Source organism: Eucyclogobius newberryi, unplaced genomic scaffold (genome assembly GCF_026437365.1).
Source record: "Eucyclogobius newberryi isolate DKJ021-1_F unplaced genomic scaffold, fEucNew1.0.hap1 SCAF_28, whole genome shotgun sequence".
Classification (NCBI taxonomy): domain Eukaryota; kingdom Metazoa; phylum Chordata; class Actinopteri; order Gobiiformes; family Gobiidae; genus Eucyclogobius; species Eucyclogobius newberryi.
In genome coordinates this window covers 545,654-572,566 of record NW_027315923.1, presented here as the reverse complement: position 1 = coordinate 572,566, position 26,913 = coordinate 545,654, and the positions used below count along the sequence as shown (strand labels likewise).

Genomic DNA, 26,913 nt, shown 5'->3' with positions numbered 1-26,913 from the left:
GGTTCCTGCTGTTGTTAGGTTCCTGCTGCCGTTAGGTTCCTGCTGTTGTTAGGTTCCTGCTGTTGTTAGGTTCCTGCTGCCGTTAGGTTCCTGCTGTTGTTAGGTTCCTGCTGTTGTTAGGTTCCTGCTGTTGTTAGGTTCCTGCTGCCGTTAGGTTCCTGCTGCCGTTAGGTTCCTGCTGTTGTTAGGTTCCTGCTGTTGTTAGGTTCCTGCTGCCGTTAGGTTCCTGCTGTTGTTAGGTTCCTGCTGCCGTTAGGTTCCTGCTGCCGTTAGGTTCCTGCTGCCGTTATGTTCCTGCTGCCGTTAGGTTCCTGCTGTTGTTAGGTTCCTGCTGTTGTTAGGTTCCTGCTGTTGTTAGGTTCCTGCTGTTGTTAGGTTCCTGCTGTTGTTAGGTTCCTGCTGTTGTTAGGTTCCTGCTGTTGTTAGGTTCCTGCTGCCGTTAGGTTCCTGCTGTTGTTAGGTTCCTGCTGCCGTTAGGTTCCTGCTGCCGTTAGGTTCCTGCTGCCGTTATGTTCCTGCTGCCGTTAGGTTCCTGCTGCCGTTATGTTCCTGCTGCCGTTAGGTTCCTGCTGTTGTTAGGTTCCTGCTGTTGTTAGGTTCCTGCTGTTGTTAGGTTCCTGCTGCCGTTAGGTTCCTGCTGTTGTTAGGTTCCTGCTGCCGTTAGGTTCCTGCTGCCGTTATGTTCCTGCTGCCGTTAGGTTCCTGCTGTTGTAAGGTTCCTGCTGTTGTTAGGTTCCTGCTGTTGTTATGTTCCTGCTGCCGTTAGGTTCCTGCTGTTGTAAGGTTCCTGCTGCCGTTAGGTTCCTGCTGCCGTTAGGTTCCTGCTGCCGTTAGGTTCCTGCTGTTGTTAGGTTCCTGCTGCCGTTAGGTTCCTGCTGCCGTTAGGTTCCTGCTGCCGTTATGTTCCTGCTGCCGTTAGGTTCCTGCTGCCGTTATGTTCCTGCTGCCGTTAGGTTCCTGCTGTTGTTAGGTTCCTGCTGTTGTTAGGTTCCTGCTGTTGTTAGGTTCCTGCTGCCGTTAGGTTCCTGCTGTTGTTAGGTTCCTGCTGCCGTTAGGTTCCTGCTGCCGTTATGTTCCTGCTGCCGTTAGATTCCTGCTGTTGTTAGGTTCCTGCTGTTGTTATGTTCCTGCTGCCGTTAGGTTCCTGCTGTTGTAAGGTTCCTGCTGCCGTTAGGTTCCTGCTGCCGTTAGGTTCCTGCTGCCGTTAGGTTCCTGCTGCTGTTAGGTTCCTGCTGCTGTTAGGTTCCTGCTGTACGGAAACGTAAAATGTCCTTTAGCTCGTCCGAGGGTTCAGGAAGTGAGCAGCAGCAGGACAAAGCTGATGTTCTGTTGATGTTCTCCTGATGTTCTCCTGATGTTCTGTTGATATTCTCCTGATGTTCTCCTGATGTTCTGTTGATGTTCTCCTGATGTTCTGTTGATATTCTCCTGATGTTCTGTTGATGTTCTCCTGATGTTCTGTTGATGTTCTGTTGATGTTCTCCTGATGTTCTGTTGATGTTCTGTTGATGTTCTGTTGATGTTCTCCTGATGTTCTGTTGATGTTCTCCTGATGTTCTGTTGATGTTCTCCTGATGTTCTGTTGATGTTCTCCTGATGTTCTGTTGATGTTCTCCTGATGTTCTGTTGATGTTCTCCTGATGTTCTCCAGATGTTCTGTTGATGTTCTCCTGATGTTCTGTTGATGTTCTGTTGATGTTCTCCTGATGTTCTGTTGATGTTCTCCTGATGTTCTCCTGATGTTCTCCTGATGTTCTGTTTAATGTTCTCCTGATGTTCTCCTGATGTTCTCCTGATGTTCTGTTGATGTTCTGTTGATGTTCTCCTGATTTTCTGTTGATGTTCTCCTGATGCTCTCCTGATGTTCTGTTGATGTTCTCCTGATGTTCTGTTGATGTTCTCCAGATGTTCTGTTGATGTTCTGTTGATGTTCTGTTGATGTTCTCCTGATGTTCTCCTGATGTTCTGTTGATGTTCTGTTGATGTTCTCCTGATTTTCTGTTGATGTTCTCCTGATGCTCTCCTGATGTTCTGTTGATGTTCTCCTGATGTTCTGTTGATGTTCTCCTGATGTTCTGTTGATGTTCTCCTGATGTTCTGTTGATGTTCTGTTGATGTTCTCCTGATGTTCTGTTGATATTCTGTTGATGTTCTGTTGATGTTCTGTTGATGTTCTGTTGATGTTCTGTTGATGTTCTCCTGATGTTCTGTTGATGTTCTCCTGATGTTCTGTTGATGTTCTCCTGATGTTCTGTTGATGTTCTCCTGATGTTCTCCTGATGTTCTGTTGATGTTCTGTTGATGTTCTGTTGATGTTCTGTTGATGTTCTCCTGATGTTCTGTTGATGTTCTCCTGATGTTCTGTTGATGTTCTCCTGATGTTCTGTTGACGTTCTGTTGATGTTCTGTTGATGTTCTGTTGATGTTCTGTTGATGTTCTGTTGATGTTCTCCTGATGTTCTGTTGATGTTCTGTTGATGTTCTGTTGATGTTCTCCTGATGTTCTCCTGATGTTCTGTTGATGGTCTGTTGATGTTCTCCTGATGTTCTGTTGATGTTCTGTTGATGTTCCCCTGATGTTCTGTTGATGTTCTCCTGATGTTCTGTTGATTTTCTGTTGATGTTCTCCTGATGTTCTCCTGATGTTCTGTTGATGGTCTGTTGATGTTCTCCTGATGTTCTGTTGATGTTCTCCTGATGTTCCCCTGATGTTCTGTTGATGTTCTCCTGATGTTCTGTTGATTTTCTGTTGATGTTCTGTTGATGTTCTCCTGATGTTCTGTTGATGTTCTCCTGATGTTCTGTTGATTTTCTGTTGATGTTCTCCTGATGTTCTGTTGATGTTCTGTTGATGTTCTCCTGATGTTCTGTTGATGTTCTGTTGATGTTCTCCTGATGTTTTGTTGATGTTCTCCTGATGTTCTCCTGATGTTGTGTTGATGTTCTCCTGATGTTCTGTTGATGTTCTCCTGATGGTCTCCTGATGTTCTGTTGAAGTTCTGTTGATGTTCTGTTGATGTTCTCCTGATGTTCTGTTGATGTTCTGTTGATGTTCTGTTGATGTTCTGTTGATGTTCTCCTGATGTTCTGTTGATGTTCTGTTGATGTTCTCCTGATGTTCTCCTGATGTTCTCCTGATGTTCTCCTGATGTTCTGTTCATGTTCTGTTCATGTTCTGTTCATGTTTTGTTGATGTTCTCCTGATGTTCTCCTGATGTTCTGTTCATGTTCTGTTGATGTTCTGTTGATGTTCTCCTGATGTTCTGTTGATGTTCTCCTGATGTTCTCCTGATGTTCTCCTGATGTTCTGTTGATGTTCTCCTGATGTTCTGTTGATGTTCTGTTGATGTTCTGTTGACGTTCTGTTGATGTTCTGTTGATGTTCTCCTGATGTTCTGTTGATGTTCTGTTGATGTTCTCCTGATGTTCTGTTGATGTTCTGTTGATGTTCTCCTGATGTTCTGTTGATGTTCTGTTGATGTTCTGTTGACGTTCTGTTGATGTTCTGTTTATGTTCTCCTGATGTTCTCCTGATGTTCTCCTGATGTTCTGTTCATGTTCTGTTCATTTTCTGTTCATGTTCTGTTCATGTTCTGTTGATGTTCTCCTGATGTTCTGTTGATGTTCTCCTGATGTTCTGTTGATGTTCTCCTGATGTTCTGTTCATGTTCTGTTCATGTTCTGTTCATGTTCTCCTGATGTTCTCCTGATGTTCTGTTGATGTTCTGTTGATGTTCTGTTGATGTTCTCCTGATGTTCTGTTCATGTTCTGTTCATGTTCTGTTGATGTTCTCCTGATGTTCTGTTGATGTTCTCCTGATGTTCTGTTGATGTTCTGTTGATGTTCTCCTGATGTTCTCCTGATGTTCTCCTGATGTTCTGTTGATGTTCTCCTGATGTTCTCCTGATGTTCTGTTGATGTTCTGTTGATGTTCTCCTGATGTTCTCCTGATGTTCTGTTGATGTTCTCCTGATGTTCTCCTGATGTTCTGTTGATGTTCTCCTGATGTTCTGTTGATGTTCTGTTGATGTTCTGTTGATGTTCTCCTGATGTTCTCCTGATGTTCTCCTGATGTTCTGTTGATGTTCTCCTGATGTTCTGTTGATGTTCTCCTGATGTTCTCCTGATGTTCTCCTGATGTTCTGTTCATGTTCTGTTGATGTTCTCCTTATGTTCTCCTGATGTTCTGTTGATGTTCTGTTGATGTTCTCCTTATGTTCTCCTGATGTTCTGTTGATGTTCTGTTGATGTTCTCCTGATGTTCTCCTGATGTTCTGTTGATGTTCTCCTTATGTTCTCCTGATGTTCTGTTGATGTTCTGTTGATGTTCTCCTTATGTTCTCCTGATGTTCTGTTCATGTTCTGTTCATGTTCTCCTGATGTTCTCCTGATGTTCTGTTGATGTTCTGTTGATGTTCTCCTTATGTTCTCCTGATGTTCTGTTGATGTTCTGTTGATGTTCTCCTGATGTTCTCCTGATGTTCTGTTCATGTTCTGTTCATGTTCTGTTCATGTTCTGTTGATGTTCTCCTGATGTTCTGTTGATGTTCTCCTGATGTTCTGTTCATGTTCTGTTCATGTTCTGTTCATGTTCTGTTCATGTTCTCCTAATGTTCTGTTGATGTTCTGTTGATGTTCTCCTGATGTTCTGTTGATGTTCTGTTGATGTTCTCCTGATGTTCTCCTGATGTTCTCCTGATGTTCTGTTGATGTTCTGTTGATGTTCTCCTGATGTTCTCCTTATGTTCTCCTGATGTTCTGTTGATGTTCTGTTGATGTTCTCCTGATGTTCTGTTGATGTTCTCCTGATGTTCTGTTCATGTTCTGTTCATGTTCTGTTCATGTTCTGTTCATGTTCTCCTGATGTTCTGTTGATGTTCTCCTGATGTTCTGTTGATGTTCTCCTGATGTTCTCCTGATGTTCTCCTGATGTTCTGTTGATGTTCTCCTGATGTTCTCCTGATGTTCTGTTAATGTTCTGTTGATGTTCTCCTGATGTTCTCCTGATGTTCTCCTGATGTTCTGTTCATGTTCTGTACATTTTCTGTTCATGTTCTGTTCATGTTCTCCTGATGTTCTGTTGATGTTCTCCTGATGTTCTGTTCATGTTCTGTTCATGTTCTCCTGATGTTCTGTTGATGTTCTCCTGATGTTCTCCTTATGTTCTCCTGATGTTCTGTTCATGTTCTGTTCATGTTCTGTTCATGTTCTCCTGATATTCTTCTGATGTTCTGTTGATGTTCTGTTGATGTTCTCCTGATGTTCTCCTTATGTTCTCCTGATGTTCTGTTGATGTTCTCCTGATGTTCTGTTGATGTTCTGTTGATGTTCTCCTGATGTTCTGTTCATGTTCTGTTCATGTTCTGTTCATGTTCTGTTGATGTTCTGTTGATGTTCTCCTGATGTTCTGTTGATGTTCTCCTGATGTTCTCCTGATGTTCTCCTGATGTTCTGTTGATGTTCTCCTGATGTTCTCCTGATGTTCTCCTGATGTTCTGTTGATGTTCTCCTTCTCAGCTCTGAAGAAAATACAAACAGGAATCAGACCAGAGAAAATCGGAGAGAACATCTGAATCTAAGGAGACTTCAGGAGCTGTGTGCTCAGGTCTGAACAGGACTAAACCTGGACTAAACCTGGACTAAACCTGGACTAAACCTGGACTAAAGCCGGACTAAAGCCGGACTAAAGCCGGACTAAACCTGGACTAAAGCCGGACTAAACCTGGACTAAAGCCGGACTAAAGCCGGACTAAAGCCGGACTAAACCTGGACTAAACCTGGAGTAAACCTGGACTAAAGCCGGACTAAACCCGGACTAAACCTGGACTAAACCTGGAGTAAACCTGGACTAAAGCCGGACTAAACCTGGACTAAAGCCGGACTAAAGCCGGACTAAAGCCGGACTAAACCTGGACTAAACCTGGACTAAAGCCGGACTAAAGCCGGACTAAAGCCGGACTAAAGCCGGACTAAACCTGGACTAAACCTGGACTAAACCTGGAGTAAACCTGGACTAAAGCCGGACTAAAGCCGGACTAAACCTGGACTAAAGCCGGACTAAACCTGGACTAAACCTGGACTAAAGCCGGACTAAACCTGGACTAAACCTGGACTAAAGCCGGACTAAAGCCGGACTAAACCTGGACTAAACCTGGACTAAACCTGGACTAAACCTGGACTAAACCTGGACTAAACCTGGAGTAAACCTGGACTAAAGCCGGACTAAAGCCGGACTAAACCTGGACTAAACCTGGGCTAAACCTGGACTAAACCTGGAGTAAACCTGGACTAAAGCCGGACTAAAGCCGGACTAAACCTGGACTAAACCTGGACTAAACCTGGACTAAACCTGGACTAAACCTGGAGTAAACCTGGAGTAAACCTGGACTAAAGCCGGACTAAAGCCGGACTAAAGCCGGACTAAAGCCGGACTAAAGCCGGACTAAAGCCGGACTAAACCCGGACTAAACCTGGACTAAACCTGGACTAAACCTGGACTAAAGCCGGACTAAAGCCGGACTAAAGCCGGACTAAAGCCGGACTAAAGCCGGACTAAACCTGGACTAAACCTGGACTAAACCTGGACTAAACCTGGACTAAACCTGGACTAAACCTGGACTAAACCTGGACTAAACCTGGACTAAACCTGGAGTAAACCTGGACTAAAGCCGGACTAAACCTGGACTAAAGCCGGACTAAAGCCGGACTAAAGCCGGACTAAAGCCGGACTAAACCTGGACTAAACCTGGACTAAAGCCGGACTAAAGCCGGACTAAACCTGGACTAAACCTGGACTAAACCTGGAGTAAACCTGGACTAAAGCCGGACTAAAGCCGGACTAAACCTGGACTAAAGCCGGACTAAACCTGGACTAAACCTGGACTAAAGCCGGACTAAACCTGGACTAAACCTGGACTAAAGCCGGACTAAAGCCGGACTAAAGCCGGACTAAACCTGGACTAAACCTGGACTAAACCTGGACTAAACCTGGAGTAAACCTGGACTAAACCTGGACTAAACCTGGACTAAACCTGGACTAAACCTGGACTAAACCTGGAGCAAACCTGGAGTAAACCTGGACTAAAGCCGGACTAAAGCCGGACTAAACCTGGACTAAACCTGGACTAAACCTGGACTAAACCTGGACTAAACCTGGAGTAAACCTGGACTAAAGCCGGACTAAAGCCGGACTAAAGCCGGACTAAAGCCGGACTAAAGCCGGACTAAAGCCGGACTAAAGCCGGACTAAACCTGGACTAAACCTGGACTAAACCTGGACTAAACCTGGACTAAACCTGGACTAAACCTGGACTAAAGCCGGACTAAAGCCGGACTAAAGCCGGACTAAAGCCGGACTAAACCTGGACTAAACCTGGACTAAACCTGGACTAAACCTGGACTAAACCTGGACTAAACCTGGACTAAAGCCGGACTAAAGCCGGACTAAAGCCGGACTAAAGCCGGACTAAAGCCGGACTAAACCTGGACTAAACCTGGACTAAACCTGGAGTAAACCTGGACTAAACCTGGACTAAAGCCGGACTAAAGCCGGACTAAACCTGGACTAAAGCCGGACTAAAGCCGGACTAAAGCCGGACTAAAGCCGGACTTAAGCCGGACTTAAGCCGGACTAAAGCCGGACTAAAGCCGGACTAAACCTGGACTAAACCTGGACTAAACCTGGAGTAAACCTGGACTAAACCTGGACTAAAGCCGGACTAAAGCCGGACTAAACCTGGACTAAAGCCGGACTAAACCTGGACTAAACCTGGACTAAAGCCGGACTAAACCTGGACTAAACCTGGACTAAACCTGGACTAAAGCCGGACTAAAGCCGGACTAAACCCGGACTAAACCTGGACTAAACCTGGACTAAACCTGGAGTAAACCTGGACTAAAGCCGGACTAAAGCCGGACTAAACCTGGACTAAAGCCGGACTAAACCTGGACTAAACCTGGACTAAAGCCGGACTAAACCTGGACTAAACCTGGACTAAAGCCGGACTAAACCTGGAGTAAACCTGGACTAAAGCCGGACTAAAGCCGGACTAAACCTGGACTAAACCTGGACTAAACCTGGACTAAACCTGGACTAAAGCCGGACTAAAGCCGGACTAAACCTGGACTAAACCTGGACTAAAGCCGAACTAAACCTGGACTAAAGCCGGACTAAAGCCGGACTAAAGCCGGACTAAAGCCGGACTAAAGCCGGACTAAACCTGGACTAAACCTGGACTAAACCTGGACTAAACCTGGACTAAACCTGGACTAAACCTGGACTAAACCTGGACTAAACCTGGACTAAACCTGGAGTAAACCTGGAGTAAACCTGGACTAAAGCCGGACTAAAGCCGGACTAAACCTGGACTAAACCTGGACTAAACCTGGACTAAACCTGGAGTAAACCTGGACTAAAGCCGGACTAAAGCCGGACTAAACCTGGACTAAACCTGGACTAAACCTGGACTAAACCTGGAGTAAACCTGGACTAAAGCCGGACTAAAGCCGGACTAAAGCCGGACTAAAGCCGGACTAAAGCCGGACTAAAGCCGGACTAAACCTGGACTAAACCTGGACTAAACCTGGACTAAACCTGGACTAAACCTGGACTAAACCTGGACTAAACCTGGACTAAAGCCGGACTAAAGCCGGACTAAAGCCGGACTAAAGCCGGACTAAAGCCGGACTAAACCTGGACTAAACCTGGACTAAACCTGGACTAAACCTGGAGTAAACCTGGACTAAAGCCGGACTAAAGCCGGACTAAAGCCGGACTAAAGCCGGACTAAAGCCGGACTAAAGCCGGACTAAACCTGGACTAAACCTGGACTAAACCTGGAGTAAACCTGGACTAAAGCCGGACTAAAGCCGGACTAAACCTGGACTAAAGCCGGACTAAAGCCGGACTAAAGCCGGACTAAACCTGGACTAAAGCCGGACTTAAGCCGGACTAAAGCCGGACTAAACCCGGACTAAACCTGGACTAAACCTGGAGTAAACCTGGACTAAAGCCGGACTAAAGCCGGACTAAACCTGGACTAAAGCCGGACTAAACCTGGACTAAACCTGGACTAAAGCCGGACTAAACCTGGACTAAACCTGGACTAAACCTGGACTAAAGCCGGACTAAAGCCGGACTAAACCCGGACTAAACCCGGACTAAACCTGGACTAAACCTGGACTAAACCTGGAGTAAACCTGGACTAAAGCCGGACTAAAGCCGGACTAAACCTGGACTAAAGCCGGACTAAACCTGGACTAAACCTGGACTAAAGCCGGACTAAACCTGGACTAAACCTGGACTAAAGCCGGACTAAACCTGGAGTAAACCTGGACTAAAGCCGGACTAAAGCCGGACTAAACCTGGACTAAACCTGGACTAAACCTGGACTAAACCTGGACTAAAGCCGGACTAAAGCCGGACTAAACCTGGACTAAACCTGGACTAAAGCCGAACTAAACCTGGACTAAAGCCGGACTAAAGCCGGACTAAAGCCGGACTAAAGCCGGACTAAAGCCGGACTAAACCTGGACTAAAGCCGGACTAAAAACCCAGGTCCAAAGCAGGAGCTCTGGCAGGAGTGACGTTGGTCTCTGTTCAGGAGCTGCAGTGGACGTCTGAGCTGCTGGAGCTGCTTGAAGTTCCTGGTGATGTTCTGATGGAAATGCTGCATCTGCTGTTGCCTCTGTCTGAGCGCGAGCGCCTGTCTGTGTATGACGCCCTCCGACCAAGAGATCTGCCTACGGATCCCAGGTGAGGCAGGACCAAGGTTCAGACTACCGGCTACGTTCAGTCTAGAGTCACTGTACGTTCGGTCTAGAGTCACTGCACGTTCGGTCTAGAGTCACTGTACATTCGGTCTAGAGTCACTGCACGTTCGGTCTAGAGTCACTGCACGTTCGGTCTAGAGTCGCTGCACGTTCGGTCTAGAGTCACTTCACGTTCGGTCTAGAGTCACTGCACGTTCGGTCTAGAGTCACTGCACGTTCGGTCTAGAGTCACTGCACGTTCGGTCTAGAGTCACTGCACGTTCGGTCTAGAGTCACCGCACGTTCGGTCTAGAGTCACTGTACGTTCGGTCTAGAGTCACTGCACGTTCAGTCTAGAGTCGCTGCACGTTCGGTCTAGAGTCGCCGCACGTTCGGTCTAGAGTCACTGCACGTTTGGTCTAGAGTCACTGTACGTTCGGTCTAGAGTCACTGCACGTTCGGTCTAGAGTCACAGCACGTTCGGTCCAGAGTCACTGGACGTTTGGTCCAGAGTCACTGTACGTTCGGTCTAGAGTCACTGCACGTTCGGTCTAGAGTCACTGCACGTTTGGTCCAGAGTCACTGCAGGTTCGGTCCAGAGTCACTGCACGTTCGGTCCAAAGTCACCGCACGTTCGGTCTATAGTCACAGCACGTTCGGTCTAGAGTCACTGCACGTTCGGTCTAGAGTCACTGCACGTTCGGTCTAGTCACCGCTCGTTCGGTCTACAGTCGCTGCACGTTCGGTCGAGAGTCACTGCACGTTCGGTCCAGAGTCACTGCAGGTTCGGTCTAGAGTCACTGCACGTTCGGTCTAGAGTCACTGCACGTTCGGTCTAGAGTCACTGCACGTTCGGTCTAGAGTCACTGCACGTTTGGTCTAGAGTCACTGTACGTCCGGTCTAGAGTCACTGCACGTTCGGTCTAGAGTCACAGCACGTTCGGTCCAGAGTCACTGTACGTTCGGTCTAGAGTCACTGCACGTTCGGTCTAGAGTCACAGCACGTTCGGTCTAGAGTCACTGCACGTTCGGTCTAGAGTCGCTGCACGTTCGGTCTAGAGTCACTTCACGTTCAGTCTAGAGTCACTGCACGTTCAGTCTAGAGTCACTGCACGTTCGGTCTAGAGTCACTGCACGTTTGGTCTAGAGTCACTGTACGTTCGGTCTAGAGTCACTGCACGTTCGGTCTAGAGTCACTGCACGTTCGGTCCAGAGTCACTGGACGTTTGGTCCAGAGTCACTGTACGTTCGGTCTAGAGTCACTGCACGTTCGGTCTAGAGTCACAGCATGTTCGGTCTAGTCACCGCTCGTTCGGTCTACAGTCGCTGCACGTTCGGTCTAGAGTCACTGCACGTTTGGTCCAGAGTCACTTCAGGTTCGGTCCAGAGTCACTGCACGTTCGGTCCAAAGTCACCGCACGTTCGGTCTATAGTCACAGCACGTTCGGTCTAGAGTCACTGCACATTCGGTCTAGAGTCACAGCATGTTCGGTCTAGTCACCGCTCGTTCGGTCTACAGTCGCTGCACGTTCGGTCGAGAGTCACTGCACGTTCGGTCCAGAGTCACTGCAGGTTCGGTCCATAGTCACTGCACGTTCGGTCTACAGTCGCTGCACTTTCGGTATAGAGTCACTGTACGTTCGGTCCAGAGTCACTGTACTTTCGGTCTAGAGTCACTGTACGTTCGGTCCAGAGTCACTGCACGTTCAGTCTAGAGTCACTGTACGTTTGGTCTAGAGTCACTGCACGTTCGGTCCAGAGTCACTGCACGTTCGGTCTAGAGTCACTGCACGTTCGGTCTACAGTCGCTGCACTTTCGGTATAGAGTCACTGTACGTTCGGTCCAGAGTCACTGTACTTTCGGTCTAGAGTCACTGTACGTTCGGTCTAGAGTCACTGCACGTTCGGTCTAGAGTCACAGCACGTTCGGTCTAGAGTCACTGCACGTTCGGTCTAGAGTCACTGCACGTTCGATCTAGAGTCGCTGCACGTTCGGTCTAGAGTCGCTGCACGTTCGGTCTAGAGTCGCTGCACGTTCGGTCTAGAGTCGCTGCACGTTCAGTCTAGAGTCACAGCACGTTCGGTCTGGAGTCACTGCACGTTCGGTTTAGACCGCACGTTCGGTCTAGAGTCACTGCACGTTCGGTCTAGAGTCACAGCATGTTCGGTCTAGTCACCGCTCGTTCGGTCTACAGTCGCTGCACATTCGGTCTAGAGTCACTGCACGTTTGGTCCAGAGTCACTTCAGGTTCGGTCCAGAGTCACTGCACGTTCGGTCCAAAGTCACCGCACGTTCGGTCTATAGTCACAGCACGTTCGGTCTAGAGTCACTGCACGTTCGGTCTAGAGTCACTGCACGTTCGGTCTAGAGTCACAGCATGTTCGGTCTAGTCACCGCTCGTTCGGTCTACAGTCGCTGCACGTTCGGTCGAGAGTCACTGCACGTTCGGTCCAGAGTCACTGCAGGTTCGGTCCATAGTCACTGCACGTTCGGTCTAGAGTCACTGCAGGTTCGGTCCATAGTCACAGCACGTTCGGTCTGGAGTCACAGCACGTTCGGTCTGGAGTCACAGCACGTTCGGTCTGGAGTCACAGCACGTTCGGTTTAGACCGCACGTTCGGTCTGGAGTCACAGCACGTTTGGTCTAGAGTCGCTGCATGTTCGGTCCAGAGTCACTGCACGTTCGGTCTACAGTCGCTGCACGTTCGGTCTAGAGTCGCTGCACGTTCGGTCCAGAGTCACTGCACGTTCGGTCTAGAGTCGCTGTACATTCGGTCTAGAGTCACTGCACGTTCGGTCCAGAGTCACTGCAAGTTCGGTCTAGAGTCACTGTACGTTCGGTCCAGAGTCACCGCACGTTCAGTCTAGAGTCACTGCACGTTTAGTCTAGAGTCACTGCACGTTCGGTCCAGAGTCACTGCACGTTCGGTCCAGAGTCACTGCACGTTCAGTCTAGAGTCACTGTACGTTCGGTCCAGAGTCACTGCACGTTCAGTCTAGAGTCACTGTACGTTCGGTCTAGAGTCACTGCACGTTCGGTCCAGAGTCACTGCAAGTTCGGTCTAGAGTCACTGCACGTTCGGTCCAGAGTCACTGCAAGTTCGGTCTAGAGTCACTGCACGTTCGGTCCAGAGTCACTGCAAGTTCGGCCTAGAGTCACTGTACGCTCGGTCCAGAGTCACTGCACGTTCAGTCTAGAGTCACTGTACGTTTGGTCTAGAGTCACTGCACGTTCGGTCCAGAGTCACTGCACGTTCGGTCCAGAGTCACTGCACGTTCAGTCTAGAGTCACTGTACGTTCAGTCTAGAGTCACTGTACGTTCGGTCTAGAGTCACTGCACGTTCGGTCCAGAGTCACTGCAAGTTCGGTCTAGAGTCACTGTACGTTCGGTCTAGAGTCACTGCACGTTCAGTCTAGAGTCACTGTACGTTCGGTCTAGAGTCACTGCACGTTCGGTCCAGAGTCACTGCAAGTTCGGTCTAGAGTCACTGTACGTTCGGTCCAGAGTCACTGCACGTTCAGTCTAGAGTCACTGTACGTTTGGTCTAGAGTCACTGCACGTTCGGTCCAGAGTCACTGCACGTTCGGTCTAGAGTCACTGCACGTTCGGTCTACAGTCGCTGCACTTTCGGTATAAAGTCACTGTACGTTCGGTCCAGAGTCACTGTACTTTCGGTCTAGAGTCACTGTACGTTCGGTCTAGAGTCACTGCACGTTCGGTCTAGAGTCACTGCACGTTCGGTCTAGAGTCACTGCACGTTCGGTCTAGAGTCACTGCACGTTCGATCTAGAGTCGCTGCACGTTCGGTCTAGAGTCGCTGCACGTTCGGTCTAGAGTCGCTGCACGTTCGGTCTAGAGTCGCTGCACGTTCGGTCTAGAGTCACTGCACGTTCAGTCTAGAGTCACTGCACTTTCTGTCTAGAGTCACTGCACGTTCGGTCTAGAGTCACAGCACGTTCGGTCCAGAGTCACTGTACGTTCGGTCCAGAGTCACTGTACGTTCGGTCTAGAGTCACTGCACGTTCGGTCTAGAGTCACAGCATGTTCGGTCTAGTCACCGCTCGTTCGGTCTACAGTCGCTGCACGTTCGGTCTAGAGTCACTGCACGTTCGGTCCAGAGTCACTGCACGTTCGGTCCAGAGTCACTGCACGTTCAGTCTAGAGTCACTGTACGTTCGGTCCAGAGTCACTTCACGTTCAGTCTAGAGTCACTGTACGTTCGGTCTAGAGTCACTGCACGTTCGGTCCAGAGTCACTGCAAGTTCGGTCTAGAGTCACTGCACGTTCGGTCTAGAGTCACTGCACGTTCAGTCTGGAGTCACTGTACGTTCGGTCTAGAGTCACTGCACGTTCGGTCCGGAGTCACTGCAAGTTCGGTCTAGAGTCACTGTACGTTCGGTCCAGAGTCACTGCACGTTCAGTCTAGAGTCACTGTACGTTTGGTCTAGAGTCACTGCACGTTCGGTCTAGAGTCACTGCACGTTCGGTCTACAGTCGCTGTACGTTCGGTATAGAGTCACTGTACGTTCGGTCCAGAGTCACTGCACGTTCGGTATAGAGTCACTGTACGTTCGGTCTAGAGTCACTGCACGTTCGGTCTAGAGTCACTGCACGTTCGGTCTAGAGTCACTGCATGTTCGGTCTACAGTCGCTGCACGTTCGGTCTAGAGTCGCTGCACGTTCGGTCTAGAGTCACTGCACGTTCAGTCTAGAGTCACTGCACGTTCAGTCTAGAGTCACTGCACGTTCAGTCTAGAGTCACTGCACGTTCGGTCTAGAGTCACCGCACGTTCGGTCTAGTGTCACCGCACGTTCGGTCCAGAGTCACTGTACGTTCGGTCTAGAGTCACCGCACGTTCGGTCCAGAGTCACCGCACGTTCGGTCTAGAGTCACCGCACGTTCGGTCTAGAGTCACCGCACGTTCGGTCCAGAGTCACCGCACGTTCGGTCTAGAGTCACCGCACGTTCGGTCTAGAGTCACCGCACGTTCGGTCTAGAGTCACCGCACGTTCGGTCTAGAGTCACTGCACGTTCGGTCCAGAGTCACCGCACGTTCGGTCTGGAGTCACAGCACGTTTGGTCCAGAGTCACTGTACGTTCGGTCTAGAGTCACCGCACGTTCGGTCTAGTGTCACTGCACGTTCGGTCCAGTCACTGTACGTTCGGTCTAGAGTCACCGCACGTTCGGTCCAGAGTCACTGCACGTTCGGTCTAGAGTCACCGCACGTTCGGTCCAGAGTCACCGCACGTTCGGTCCAGAGTCACTGCACGTTCGGTCTAGAGTCACTGTACGTTCGGTCAAGAGTCACCGCACGTTCGGTCCAGAGTCACTCCAGGTTCGGTCCAGAGTCACTCCAGGTTCGGTCCAGAGTCACCGCACGTTCGGTCTAGTGTCACTGCACGTTCGGTCCAGAGTCACTGTACGTTCGGTCAAGAGTCACCGCACGTTCGGTCCAGAGTCACTGCACGTTCGGTCTAGAGTCTCCGCACGTTCGGTCTAGAGTCACCGCACGTTCGGTCAAGAGTCACTGCACGTTCGGTCTAGTGTCACTGCACGTTCGGTCCAGAGTCACTGTACGTTCGGTCTAGAGTCACCGCACGTTCGGTCCAGAGTCACTGCACGTTCGGTCTAGAGTCACTGCACGTTCGGTCTAGAGTCACTGCACGTTCGGTCTAGAGTCACTGCACGTTCGGTCTACAGTCGCTGCACGTTCGGTCTAGAGTCACTGCACGTTCGGTCCAGAGTCACTGCAGTTTCGGTCCAGAGTCACTGCACGTTCGGTCTAGAGTCACTGCACGTTCGGTCCAGAGTCACTGCAGGTTCGGTCCAGAGTCACTGCAGGTTTGGTCCAGAGTCACTGCACGTTCGGTCCAGAGTCACTGCACGTTCGGTCCAAAGTCACCGCACGTTCGGTCTAGAGTCACCGCACGTTCGGTCTGGAGTCACTGCACGTTCGGTCTAGAGTCACTGCACGTTCGGTCCAGAGTCACTCCAGGTTCGGTCCAGAGTCACTCCAGGTTCGGTCCAGAGTCACTCCAGGTTCGGTCCAAAGTCACTGCACGTTCGGTCTAGAGTCACCGCACGTTCGGTCTGGAGTCACCGCACGTTCGGTCTGGAGTCACCGCACGTTCGGTCTGGAGTCACAGCACGTTTGGTCCGGAGTCACTGTACGTTCGGTCTAGAGTCACCGCACGTTCGGTCTAGAGTCACCGCACGTTTCGGTCTGGAGTCACCGCACGTTCGGTCTGGAGTCACCGCACGTTCGGTCTGGAGTCACAGCACGTTTGGTCCAGAGTCACTGTACGTTCGGTCTAGAGTCACCGCACGTTCGGTCTAGTGTCACTGCACGTTCGGTCCAGTCACTGTACGTTCGGTCTAGAGTCACCGCACGTTCGGTCCAGAGTCACTGCACGTTCGGTCTAGAGTCACCGCACGTTCGGTCCAGAGTCACCGCACGTTCGGTCCAGAGTCACTGCACGTTCGGTCTAGGGTCACCGCACGTTCGGTCTAGAGTCACCGCACGTTCGGTCTAGAGTCACCGCACGTTCGGTCTAGAGTCACTGCACGTTCGGTCTAGAGTCACAGCACGTTTGGTCTAGAGTCGTTGCATGTTCGGTCCAGAGTCACTGCACGTTCGGTCCAGAGTCACTGTACGTTCGGTCTAGAGTCACCGCACGTTCGGTCTAGTGTCACCGCACGTTCGGTCCAGAGTCACTGTACGTTCGGTCTAGAGTCACCGCACGTTCGGTCCAGAGTCACTGCACGTTCGGTCTAGAGTCACCGCACGTTCGGTCTAGAGTCACCGCACGTTCGGTCCAGAGTCACCGTACGTTCGGTCAAGAGTCACTGCACGTTCGGTCTAGAGTCACCGCACGTTCGGTCTAGAGTCACTGCACGTTCGGTCCAGAGTCACTGTACGTTCGGTCTAGAGTCACCGCACGTTCGGTCCAGAGTCACTGCACGTTCGGTCTAGAGTCACTGTACGTTCGGTCTAGAGTCACTGCACGTTCAGTCTAGAGTCACTGTACGTTCGGTCCAGAGTCACTGCACGTTCAGTCTAGAGTCACTGTACGTTTGGTCTAGAGTCACTGCACGTTCGGTCCAGAGTCACTGCACGTTCGGTCTAGAGTCACTGCACGTTCGGTCTACAGTCGCTGCACTTTCGGTATAGAGTCACTGTACGTTCGGTCCAGAGTCACTGTACTTTCGGTCTAGAGTCACTGTACGTTCGGTCTAGAGTCACTGCACGTTCGGTCTAGAGTCACAGCACGTTCGGTCTAGAGTCACTGCACGTTCGGTCTAGAGTCGCTGCACGTTCGATCTAGAGTCGCTGCACGTTCGGTCTAGAGTCGCTGCACGTTCGGTCTAGAGTCGCTGCACGTTCGGTCTAGAGTCACTGCACGTTCGGTCTAGAGTCACAGCACGTTCGGTCCAGAGTCACTGTACGTTCGGTCCAGAGTCACTGTACGTTCGGTCTAGAGTCACTGCACGTTCGGTCTAGAGTCACAGCATGTTCGGTCTAGTCTCCGCTCGTTCGGTCTACAGTCGCTGCACGTTCGGTCTAGAGTCACTGCACGTTCGGTCCAGAGTCACTGCACGTTCGGTCCAGAGTCACTGCACGTTCAGTCTAGAGTCACTGTACGTTCGGTCCAGAGTCACTTCACGTTCAGTCTAGAGTCACTGTACGTTTGGTCTAGAGTCACTGCACGTTCGGTCCAGAGTCACTGCAAGTTCGGTCTAGAGTCACTGTACGTTCGGTCTAGAGTAAATGCACGTTCAGTCTGGAGTCACTGTACGTTCGGTCTAGAGTCACTGCACGTTCGGTCCGGAGTCACTGCACGTTCGGTCTAGAGTCACTGTACGTTCGGTCCAGAGTCACTGCACGTTCAGTCTAGAGTCACTGTACGTTTGGTCTAGAGTCACTGCACGTTCGGTCTAGAGTCACTGCACGTTCGGTCTACAGTCGCTGCACGTTCGGTATAGAGTCACTGTACGTTCCGTCCAGAGTCACTGCACGTTCGGTCTAGAGTCACTGTACGTTCGGTCCGGAGTCACTGCAAGTTCGGTCTAGAGTCACTGTACGTTCGGTCAAGAGTCACTGCACGTTCAGTCTAGAGTCACTGTACGTTTGGTCTAGAGTCACTGCACGTTCGGTCTAGAGTCACTGCACGTTCGGTCTACAGTCGCTGCACGTTCGGTATAGAGTCACTGTACGTTCGGTCCAGAGTCACTGTACGTTCGGTCTAGAGTCACTGCACGTTCGGTCTAGAGTCACAGCACGTTCGGTCTAGAGTCACTGCACGTTCGGTCTAGAGTCACTGCATGTTCGGTCTACAGTCGCTGCACGTTCGGTCTAGAGTCGCTGCACGTTCGGTCTAGAGTCACTGCACGTTCAGTCTAGAGTCACTGCACGTTCAGTCTAGAGTCACTGCACGTTCAGTCTAGAGTCACTGCACGTTCGGTCTAGAGTCACCGCACGTTCGGTCTAGTGTCACCGCACGTTCGGTCCAGAGTCACTGTACGTTCGGTCTAGAGTCACCGCACGTTCGGTCCAGAGTCACTGCACGTTCGGTCTAGAGTCACCGCACGTTCGGTCTAGAGTCACCGCACGTTCGGTCCAGAGTCACCGCACGTTCGGTCTAGAGTCACCGCACGTTCGGTCTAGAGTCACCGCACGTTCGGTCTAGAGTCACCGCACGTTCGGTCTAGAGTCACCGCACGTTCGGTCTAGAGTCACTGCACGTTCGGTCCAGAGTCACCGCACGTTCGGTCTGGAGTCACAGCACGTTTGGTCCAGAGTCACTGTACGTTCGGTCTAGAGTCACCGCACGTTCGGTCTAGTGTCACTGCACGTTCGGTCCAGTCACTGTACGTTCGGTCTAGAGTCACCGCACGTTCGGTCCAGAGTCACTGCACGTTCGGTCTAGAGTCACCGCACGTTCGGTCCAGAGTCACCGCACGTTCGGTCCAGAGTCACTGCACGTTCGGTCTAGAGTCACTGTACGTTCGGTCAAGAGTCACCGCACGTTCGGTCCAGAGTCACTCCAGGTTCGGTCCAGAGTCACTCCAGGTTCGGTCCAGAGTCACCGCACGTTCGGTCTAGTGTCACTGCACGTTCGGTCCAGAGTCACTGTACGTTCGGTCAAGAGTCACCGCACGTTCGGTCCAGAGTCACTGCACGTTCGGTCTAGAGTCTCCGCACGTTCGGTCTAGAGTCACCGCACGTTCGGTCAAGAGTCACTGCACGTTCGGTCTAGTGTCACTGCACGTTCGGTCCAGAGTCACTGTACGTTCGGTCTAGAGTCACCGCACGTTCGGTCCAGAGTCACTGCACGTTCGGTCTAGAGTCACTGCACGTTCGGTCTAGAGTCACTGCACGTTCGGTCTAGAGTCACTGCACGTTCGGTCTACAGTCGCTGCACGTTCGGTCTAGAGTCACTGCACGTTCGGTCCAGAGTCACTGCAGTTTCGGTCCAGAGTCACTGCACGTTCGGTCTAGAGTCACTGCACGTTCGGTCCAGAGTCACTGCAGGTTCGGTCCAGAGTCACTGCAGGTTTGGTCCAGAGTCACTGCACGTTCGGTCCAGAGTCACTGCACGTTCGGTCCAAAGTCACCGCACGTTCGGTCTAGAGTCACCGCACGTTCGGTCTGGAGTCACTGCACGTTCGGTCTAGAGTCACTGCACGTTCGGTCCAGAGTCACTCCAGGTTCGGTCCAGAGTCACTCCAGGTTCGGTCCAAAGTCACTGCACGTTCGGTCTAGAGTCACCGCACGTTCGGTCTGGAGTCACCGCACGTTCGGTCTGGAGTCACCGCACGTTCGGTCTGGAGTCACAGCACGTTTGGTCCGGAGTCACTGTACGTTCGGTCTAGAGTCACCGCACGTTCGGTCTAGAGTCACCGCACGTTTCGGTCTGGAGTCACCGCACGTTCGGTCTGGAGTCACCGCACGTTCGGTCTGGAGTCACAGCACGTTTGGTCCAGAGTCACTGTACGTTCGGTCTAGAGTCACCGCACGTTCGGTCTAGTGTCACTGCACGTTCGGTCCAGTCACTGTACGTTCGGTCTAGAGTCACCGCACGTTCGGTCCAGAGTCACTGCACGTTCGGTCTAGAGTCACCGCACGTTCGGTCCAGAGTCACCGCACGTTCGGTCCAGAGTCACCGCACGTTCGGTCTAGGGTCACCGCACGTTCGGTCTAGAGTCACCGCACGTTCGGTCTAGAGTCACCGCACGTTCGGTCTAGAGTCACTGCACGTTCGGTCTAGAGTCACAGCACGTTTGGTCTAGAGTCGTTGCATGTTCGGTCCAGAGTCACTGCACGTTCGGTCCAGAGTCACTGTACGTTCGGTCTAGAGTCACCGCACGTTCGGTCTAGTGTCACCGCACGTTCGGTCCAGAGTCACTGTACGTTCGGTCTAGAGTCACCGCACGTTCGGTCCAGAGTCACTGCACGTTCGGTCTAGAGTCACCGCACGTTCGGTCTAGAGTCACCGCACGTTCGGTCCAGAGTCACCGTACGTTCGGTCAAGAGTCACCGCACGTTCGGTCTAGTGTCACTGCACGTTCGGTCCAGAGTCACTGTACGTTCGGTCTAGAGTCACCGCACGTTCGGTCCAGAGTCACTGCACGTTCGGTCTAGAGTCACCGCACGTTCGGTCTAGAGTCACCGCACGTTCGGTCCAGAGTCACCGCACGTTCGGTCTAGAGTCACCGCACGTTCGGTCTAGAGTCACCGCACGTTCGGTCTAGAGTCACCGCACGTTCGGTCTAGAGTCACCGCACGTTCGGTCTAGAGTCACCGCACGTTCGGTCCAGAGTCACTCCAGGTTCGGTCCAGAGTCACTCCAGGTTCGGTCCAGAGTCACCGCACGTTCGGTCTAGTGTCACCGCACGTTCGGTCCAGAGTCACTGTACGTTCGGTCTAGAGTCACCGCACGTTCGGTCCAGAGTCACTGCACGTTCGGTCTAGAGTCTCCGCACGTTCGGTCTAGAGTCACCGCACGTTCGGTCAAGAGTCACTGCACGTTCGGTCTAGTGTCACTGCACGTTCGGTCCAGAGTCACTGCACGTTCGGTCTAGAGTCACCGCACGTTCGGTCCAGAGTCACTGCACGTTCGGTCTAGAGTCACCGCACGTTCGGTCTAGAGTCACCGCACGTTCGGTCTAGAGTCACCGCACGTTCGGTCTAGAGTCACCGCACGTTCGGTCCAGAGTCACTCCAGGTTCGGTCCAGAGTCACTCCAGGTTCGGTCCAGAGTCACTCCAGGTTCGGTCCAGAGTCACCGCACGTTCGGTCTAGTGTCACTGCACGTTCGGTCCAGAGTCACTGTACGTTCGGTCTAGAGTCACCGCACGTTCGGTCCAGAGTCACTGCACGTTCGGTCTAGAGTCTCCGCACGTTCGGTCTAGAGTCACCGCACGTTCGGTCAAGAGTCACTGCACGTTCGGTCTAGTGTCACTGCACGTTCGGTCCAGAGTCACTGTACGTTCGGTCTAGAGTCACCGCACGTTCGGTCCAGAGTCACTGCACGTTCGGTCTAGAGTCACCGCACGTTCGGTCTAGAGTCACTGCACGTTCGGTCTAGAGTCACTGCACGTTCGGTCCAGAGTCACTGCAGGTTCGGTCCAGAGTCACTGTACGTTCGGTCTAGAGTCACCGCACGTTCGGTCCAGAGTCACCGCACGTTCGGTCTAGAGTCACCGCACGTTCGGTCTAGAGTCACCGCACGTTCGGTCCAGAGTCACCGCACGTTCGGTCCAGAGTCACCGCACGTTCGGTCTAGAGTCACCGCACGTTCAGTCTAGAGTCACTGCACGTTCGGTCCAGAGTCACTGCACGTTCGGTCCAGAGTCACTCCAGGTTCGGTCCAAAGTCACTGCACGTTCGGTCTAGAGTCACCGCACGTTCGGTCTGGAGTCACCGCACGTTCGGTCTGGAGTCACCGCACGTTCGGTCTGGAGTCACAGCACGTTTGGTCCGGAGTCACTGTACGTTCGGTCTAGAGTCACCGCACGTTCGGTCTAGAGTCACCGCACGTTCGGTCTGGAGTCACCGCACGTTCGGTCTGGAGTCACAGCACGTTTGGTCCAGAGTCACTGTACGTTCGGTCTAGAGTCACCGCACGTTCGGTCTAGTGTCACTGCACGTTCGGTCCAGTCACTGTACGTTCGGTCTAGAGTCACCGCACGTTCAGTCTAGAGTCACCGCACGTTCAGTCTAGAGTCACCGCACGTTCGGTCCAGAGTCACTGCACGTTCAGTCTAGAGTCACCGCACGTTCGGTCTAGAGTCACCGCACGTTCGGTCTAGAGTCACCGCACGTTCGGTCTAGAGTCACCGCACGTTCGGTCTAGTGTCACTGCACGTTCGGTCCAGTCACTGTACGTTCGGTGTAGAGTCACCGCACGTTCGGTCCAGAGTCACTGCACGTTCGGTCTAGAGTCACCGCACGTTCGGTCCAGAGTCACCGCACGTTCGGTCCAGAGTCACTGCACGTTCGGTCTAGGGTCACCGCACGTTCGGTCTAGAGTCACCGCACGTTCGGTATAGAGTCACCGCACGTTCGGTCTAGAGTCACTGCACGTTCGGTCTAGAGTCACTGCCCGTTCGGTCCAGAGTCACTCCAGGTTCGGTCCAGAGTCACTCCAGGTTCGGTCCAAAGTCACCGCACGTTCGGTCTAGAGTCACCGCACGTTCGGTCTGGAGTCACCGCACGTTCGGTCTGGAGTCACCGCACGTTCGGTCTGGAGTCACAGCACGTTTGGTCCGGAGTCACTGTACGTTCGGTCTAGAGTCACCGCACGTTCGGTCTGGAGTCACAGCACGTTCGGTCTGGAGTCACAGCACGTTTGGTCTAGAGTCGTTGCATGTTCGGTCCAGAGTCACTGCACGTTCGGTCCAGAGTCACCGTACGTTCGGTCTAGAGTCACCGCACGTTCGGTCCAGAGTCACTGCACGTTCAGTCTAGAGTCACCGCACGTTCGGTCTAGAGTCACCGCACGTTCAGTCTAGAGTCACCGCACGTTCGGTCCAGAGTCACTGCACGTTCAGTCTAGAGTCACCGCACGTTCGGTCTAGAGTCACCGCACGTTCAGTCTAGAGTCACCGCACGTTCGGTCTAGAGTCACCGCACGTTCGGTCTAGAGTCACCGCACGTTCAGTCTAGAGTCACCGCACGTTCGGTCCAGAGTCACTGCACGTTCAGTCTAGAGTCACCGCACGTTCGGTCTAGAGTCACCGCACGTTCAGTCTAGAGTCACCGCACGTTCGGTCTAGAGTCACCGCACGTTCGGTCTAGAGTCACCGCACGTTCGGTCTAGAGTCACCGCACGTTCGGTCTAGAGTCACTGCACGTTCGGTCTGTAAACTTGATTTTGTCTCTTTCAGTTCTCCTTCTGCTCTGAAGCGTCTGGTGATTAAACTGAGAGAAGACGTGATCCGTGAAGCGTCACTGGACGCTCTAGTTTGCAGTGAGGACAGTGAGCTCAGGTAAAGCACAGCGCCACCTGCAGCTCATCAGGTGGAAATGAATAGAATGTAACTGACATTAGAACCGTTGCCATAGCAATGAACCATTGACATATATAATTTCCCAAGGATGGGACATGTGTCTGAGGACACGGGCCCCCGGGACATGTGTCTGAGGACACGGGCCCCCGGGACATGTGTCTGAGGACACGGGCCCCCGGGACATGTGTTTGAGGACACGGGCCCCCGGGACATGTGTCTGAGGACACCACGGGCCCCCGGGACATGTGTCTGAGGACACGGGTCCCCAGGACATGTGTCTGAGGACACGGGCCCCCGGGACATGTGTTTGAGGACACCACGGGCCCCCGGACATGTGTCTGAGGACACGGGTCCCCGGGACATGTGTCTGAGGACACCACGGGCCCCCGGGACATGTGTCTGAGGACACGGGCCCCCGGGACATGTGTCTGAGCACACGGGCCCCCGGGACATGTGTCTGAGGACACGGGCCCCCGGGACATGTGTTTGAGGACACCACGGGCCCCCGGACATGTGTCTGAGGACACGGGCCCCCGGGACATGTGTCTGAGGACACCAAGGGCCCCCGGGACATGTGTCTGAGGACACGGGCCCCCGGGACATGTGTCTGAGGACACCACGGGCCCTCGAGGGAACGTCTGTTGTGATTTTGGGCGTTACAAAAATAAATTGAATTTCAAAGTTGAAAAGTGTCACTAACGATGATGTCACTTTCAGGCTCCAGGAGAAGAGGCGTGGCCTGTTAGAGAAGCTCCTCCCCTCCGCCTTTGCCCCGCCCCGTCCAGCTGCTCCTCTGATCCTGGTCCAGGGCGAGTCTAATCCAGAGCCGGGGTCTAGACCTAAAGTCTTTCTGGTTACACTTGCTCCAGACGAGTTCATATCTCTGTCCCCGAGTCCTGGTCCTGGTCCTGGTCCTGGTCCTGGTCCTGGTTCTACACCAGAGGGCGCCACCAGGAAACGCAAGAGGAACTTTCTGAACCTGAAAAAGGGCCGTGTGGGGCCCTCGGACCCCCTTTTGTGAAGCATTTACAAAGAATCTGTTTGAACACCTTTTATACATGAGAGAGTATAGCCCTCGCCTCATATACATGAGAGTATAGCCCTCGCCTCATATACATGAGAGTATAGCCCTCGCCTCATATACATGAGAGAGTATAGCCCTCGCCTCATATACATGAGAGAGTATAGCCCTCGCCTCGTATACATGAGAGAGTATAGCCCTCGCCTCATATACATGAGAGTATAGCCCTCGCCTCATATACATGAGAGAGTATAGCCCTCGCCCCATATACATGAGAGAGTATAGCCCTCGCCTCATATACATGAGAGAGTATAGCCCTCGCCTCATATACATGAGAGAGTATAGCCCTCGCCTCATATACATGAGAGAGTATAGCCCTCGCCTCATATACATGAGAGAGTATAGCCCTCGCCTCATATACATGAGAGAGTATAGCCCTCGCCTCATATACATGAGAGAGTATAGCCCTCGCCTCATATACATGAGAGAGTATAGCCCTCGCCTCATATACATGAGAGAGTATAGCCCTCGCCTCATATACATGAGAGTATAGAGGTGAGGAGAGAACAGTTGATCATTAATGACATTAGTTTGATATTATAAACATGGTGCTAAACTGTACATTTTTTATATGTTATTGACCAAAATGTATTTATTGTCATGACTCAATATTTGAGTTTTATTCAGTGTTTTGTGATTTATGGTAAATAAAATATAAAACCATAAAAAGTCTAGTTTGTAACTTTATCACTGACAATGGAATAATTCTGATTCTTAAGAAGATGAAACGTTTGATCTGCCAAATACTGATCATTCTACAACATGTCAATGTTCATCACGGAACATGCTACAGTCATGATGCAGCCAGTGTTCATGCTACTGTCATGATGCAGCCAGTGTTCATGCTACAGTCATGATGCAGTCAGGGTTCATGCTACAGTCATGATGCAGCCAGTGTTCATGCTACTGTCATGATGCAGTCAGTGTTCATGCTACTGTCATGATGCAGTCAGTGTTCATGCTACTGTCATGATGCAGTCAGTGTTCATGCTACTGTCATGATGCAGTCAGTGTTCATGCTACTGTCATGATGCAGTCAGTGTTCATGCTACTGTCATGATGCAGTCAGTGTTCATGCTACTGTCATGATGCAGTCAGTGTTCATGCTACAGTCATGATGCAGTCAGGGTTCATGCTACAGTCATGATGCAGTCAGTGTTCATGCTACTGTCATGATGCAGTCAGTGTTCATGCTACTGTCATGATGCAGTCAGTGTTCATGCTACTGTCATGATGCAGTCAGTGTTCATGCTACAGTCATGATGCAGTCAGTGTTCATGCTACTGTCATGATGCAGTCAGTGTTCATGCTACTGTCATGATGCAGTCAGTGTTCATGCTACTGTCATGATGCAGTCAGTGTTCATGCTACTGTCATGATGCAGTCAGTGTTCATGCTACAGTCATGATGCAGTCAGTGTTCATGCTACTGTCATGATGCAGTCAGTGTTCATGCTACAGTCATGATGCAGTCAGTGTTCATGCTACAGTCATGATGCAGTCAGTGTTCATGCTACTGTCATGATGCAGTCAGTGTTCATGCTACAGTCATGATGCAGTCAGTGTTCATGATACAGTCATGATGCAGTCAGGGTTCATGCTACAGTAATGATGCAGTCAGGGTTCATGCTACAGTCATGATGCAGTCAGGGTTCATGCTACAGTCATGATGCAGTCAGGGTTCATGCTACAGTCATGATGCAGTCAGGGTTCATGCTACAGTCATGATGCAGTCAGGGTTCATGCTACAGTCATGATGCAGTCAGGGTTCATGCTACAGTAATGATGCAGTCAGGGTTCATGCTACAGTCATGATGCAGTCAGGGTTCATGCTACAGTCATGATGCAGTCAGGGTTCATGCTACAGTCATGATGCAGTCAGGGTTCATGCTAATGTCATGATGCAGTCAGGGTTCATGCTACAGTCATGATGCAGTCAGTGTTCATGCTACAGTCATGATGCAGTCAGTGTTCATGCTACAGTCATGATGCAATCAGTGTTCATGCTACAGTCATGATGCAGTCAGTGTTCATGCTACTGTCATGATGCAGTCAGTGTTCATGCTACAGTCATGATGATGTCAGTGTTCATGCTACAGTCATGATGCAGTCAGTGTTCATGATACAGTCATGATGCAGTCAGGGTTCATGATACAGTCATGATGCAGTCAGGGTTCATGCTACAGTAATGATGCAGTCAGTGTTCATGATACAGTCATGATGCAGTCAGGGTTCATGATACAGTCATGATGCAGTCAGTGTTCATGCTACAGTCATGATGCAGTCAGTGTTAATGCTACAGTCATGATGCAGTCAGTGTTCATGCTACAGTCATAATGCAGTCAGTGTTCATGCTACAGTCATGATGCAGTCAGTGTTCATGCTACTGTCATGATGCAGTCAGTGTTCATGCTACAGTCATGATGCAGTCAGGGTTCATGCTACAGTCATGATGCAGTCAGGGTTCATGCTAATGTCATGATGCAGTCAGGGTTCATGCTACAGTCATGATGCAGTCAGTGTTCATGCTACAGTCATGATGCAGTCAGTGTTCATGCTACAGTC

General features: G+C 51.3%; 1 protein-coding gene across 1 annotated transcript in view; it reads left to right on the top strand.

The window, feature by feature from the left end:
- Positions 1-24,309, top strand: part of LOC140372715 (limbin-like) — a 93,430-nt gene extending 69,121 nt beyond the window's left edge. Inside the window, exons 13-16 of the mRNA XM_072459819.1 lie at positions 5,519-5,606; positions 9,604-9,755; positions 23,146-23,247; positions 23,986-24,309. Of these exons, the coding sequence (XP_072315920.1) occupies positions 5,519-5,606; positions 9,604-9,755; positions 23,146-23,247; positions 23,986-24,289 (646 nt within the window). The 3' untranslated portion in view covers positions 24,290-24,309. The remainder of the gene's footprint in view (positions 1-5,518; positions 5,607-9,603; positions 9,756-23,145; positions 23,248-23,985) is intronic.
- Positions 24,310-26,913: the final 2,604 nt, after the last annotated feature.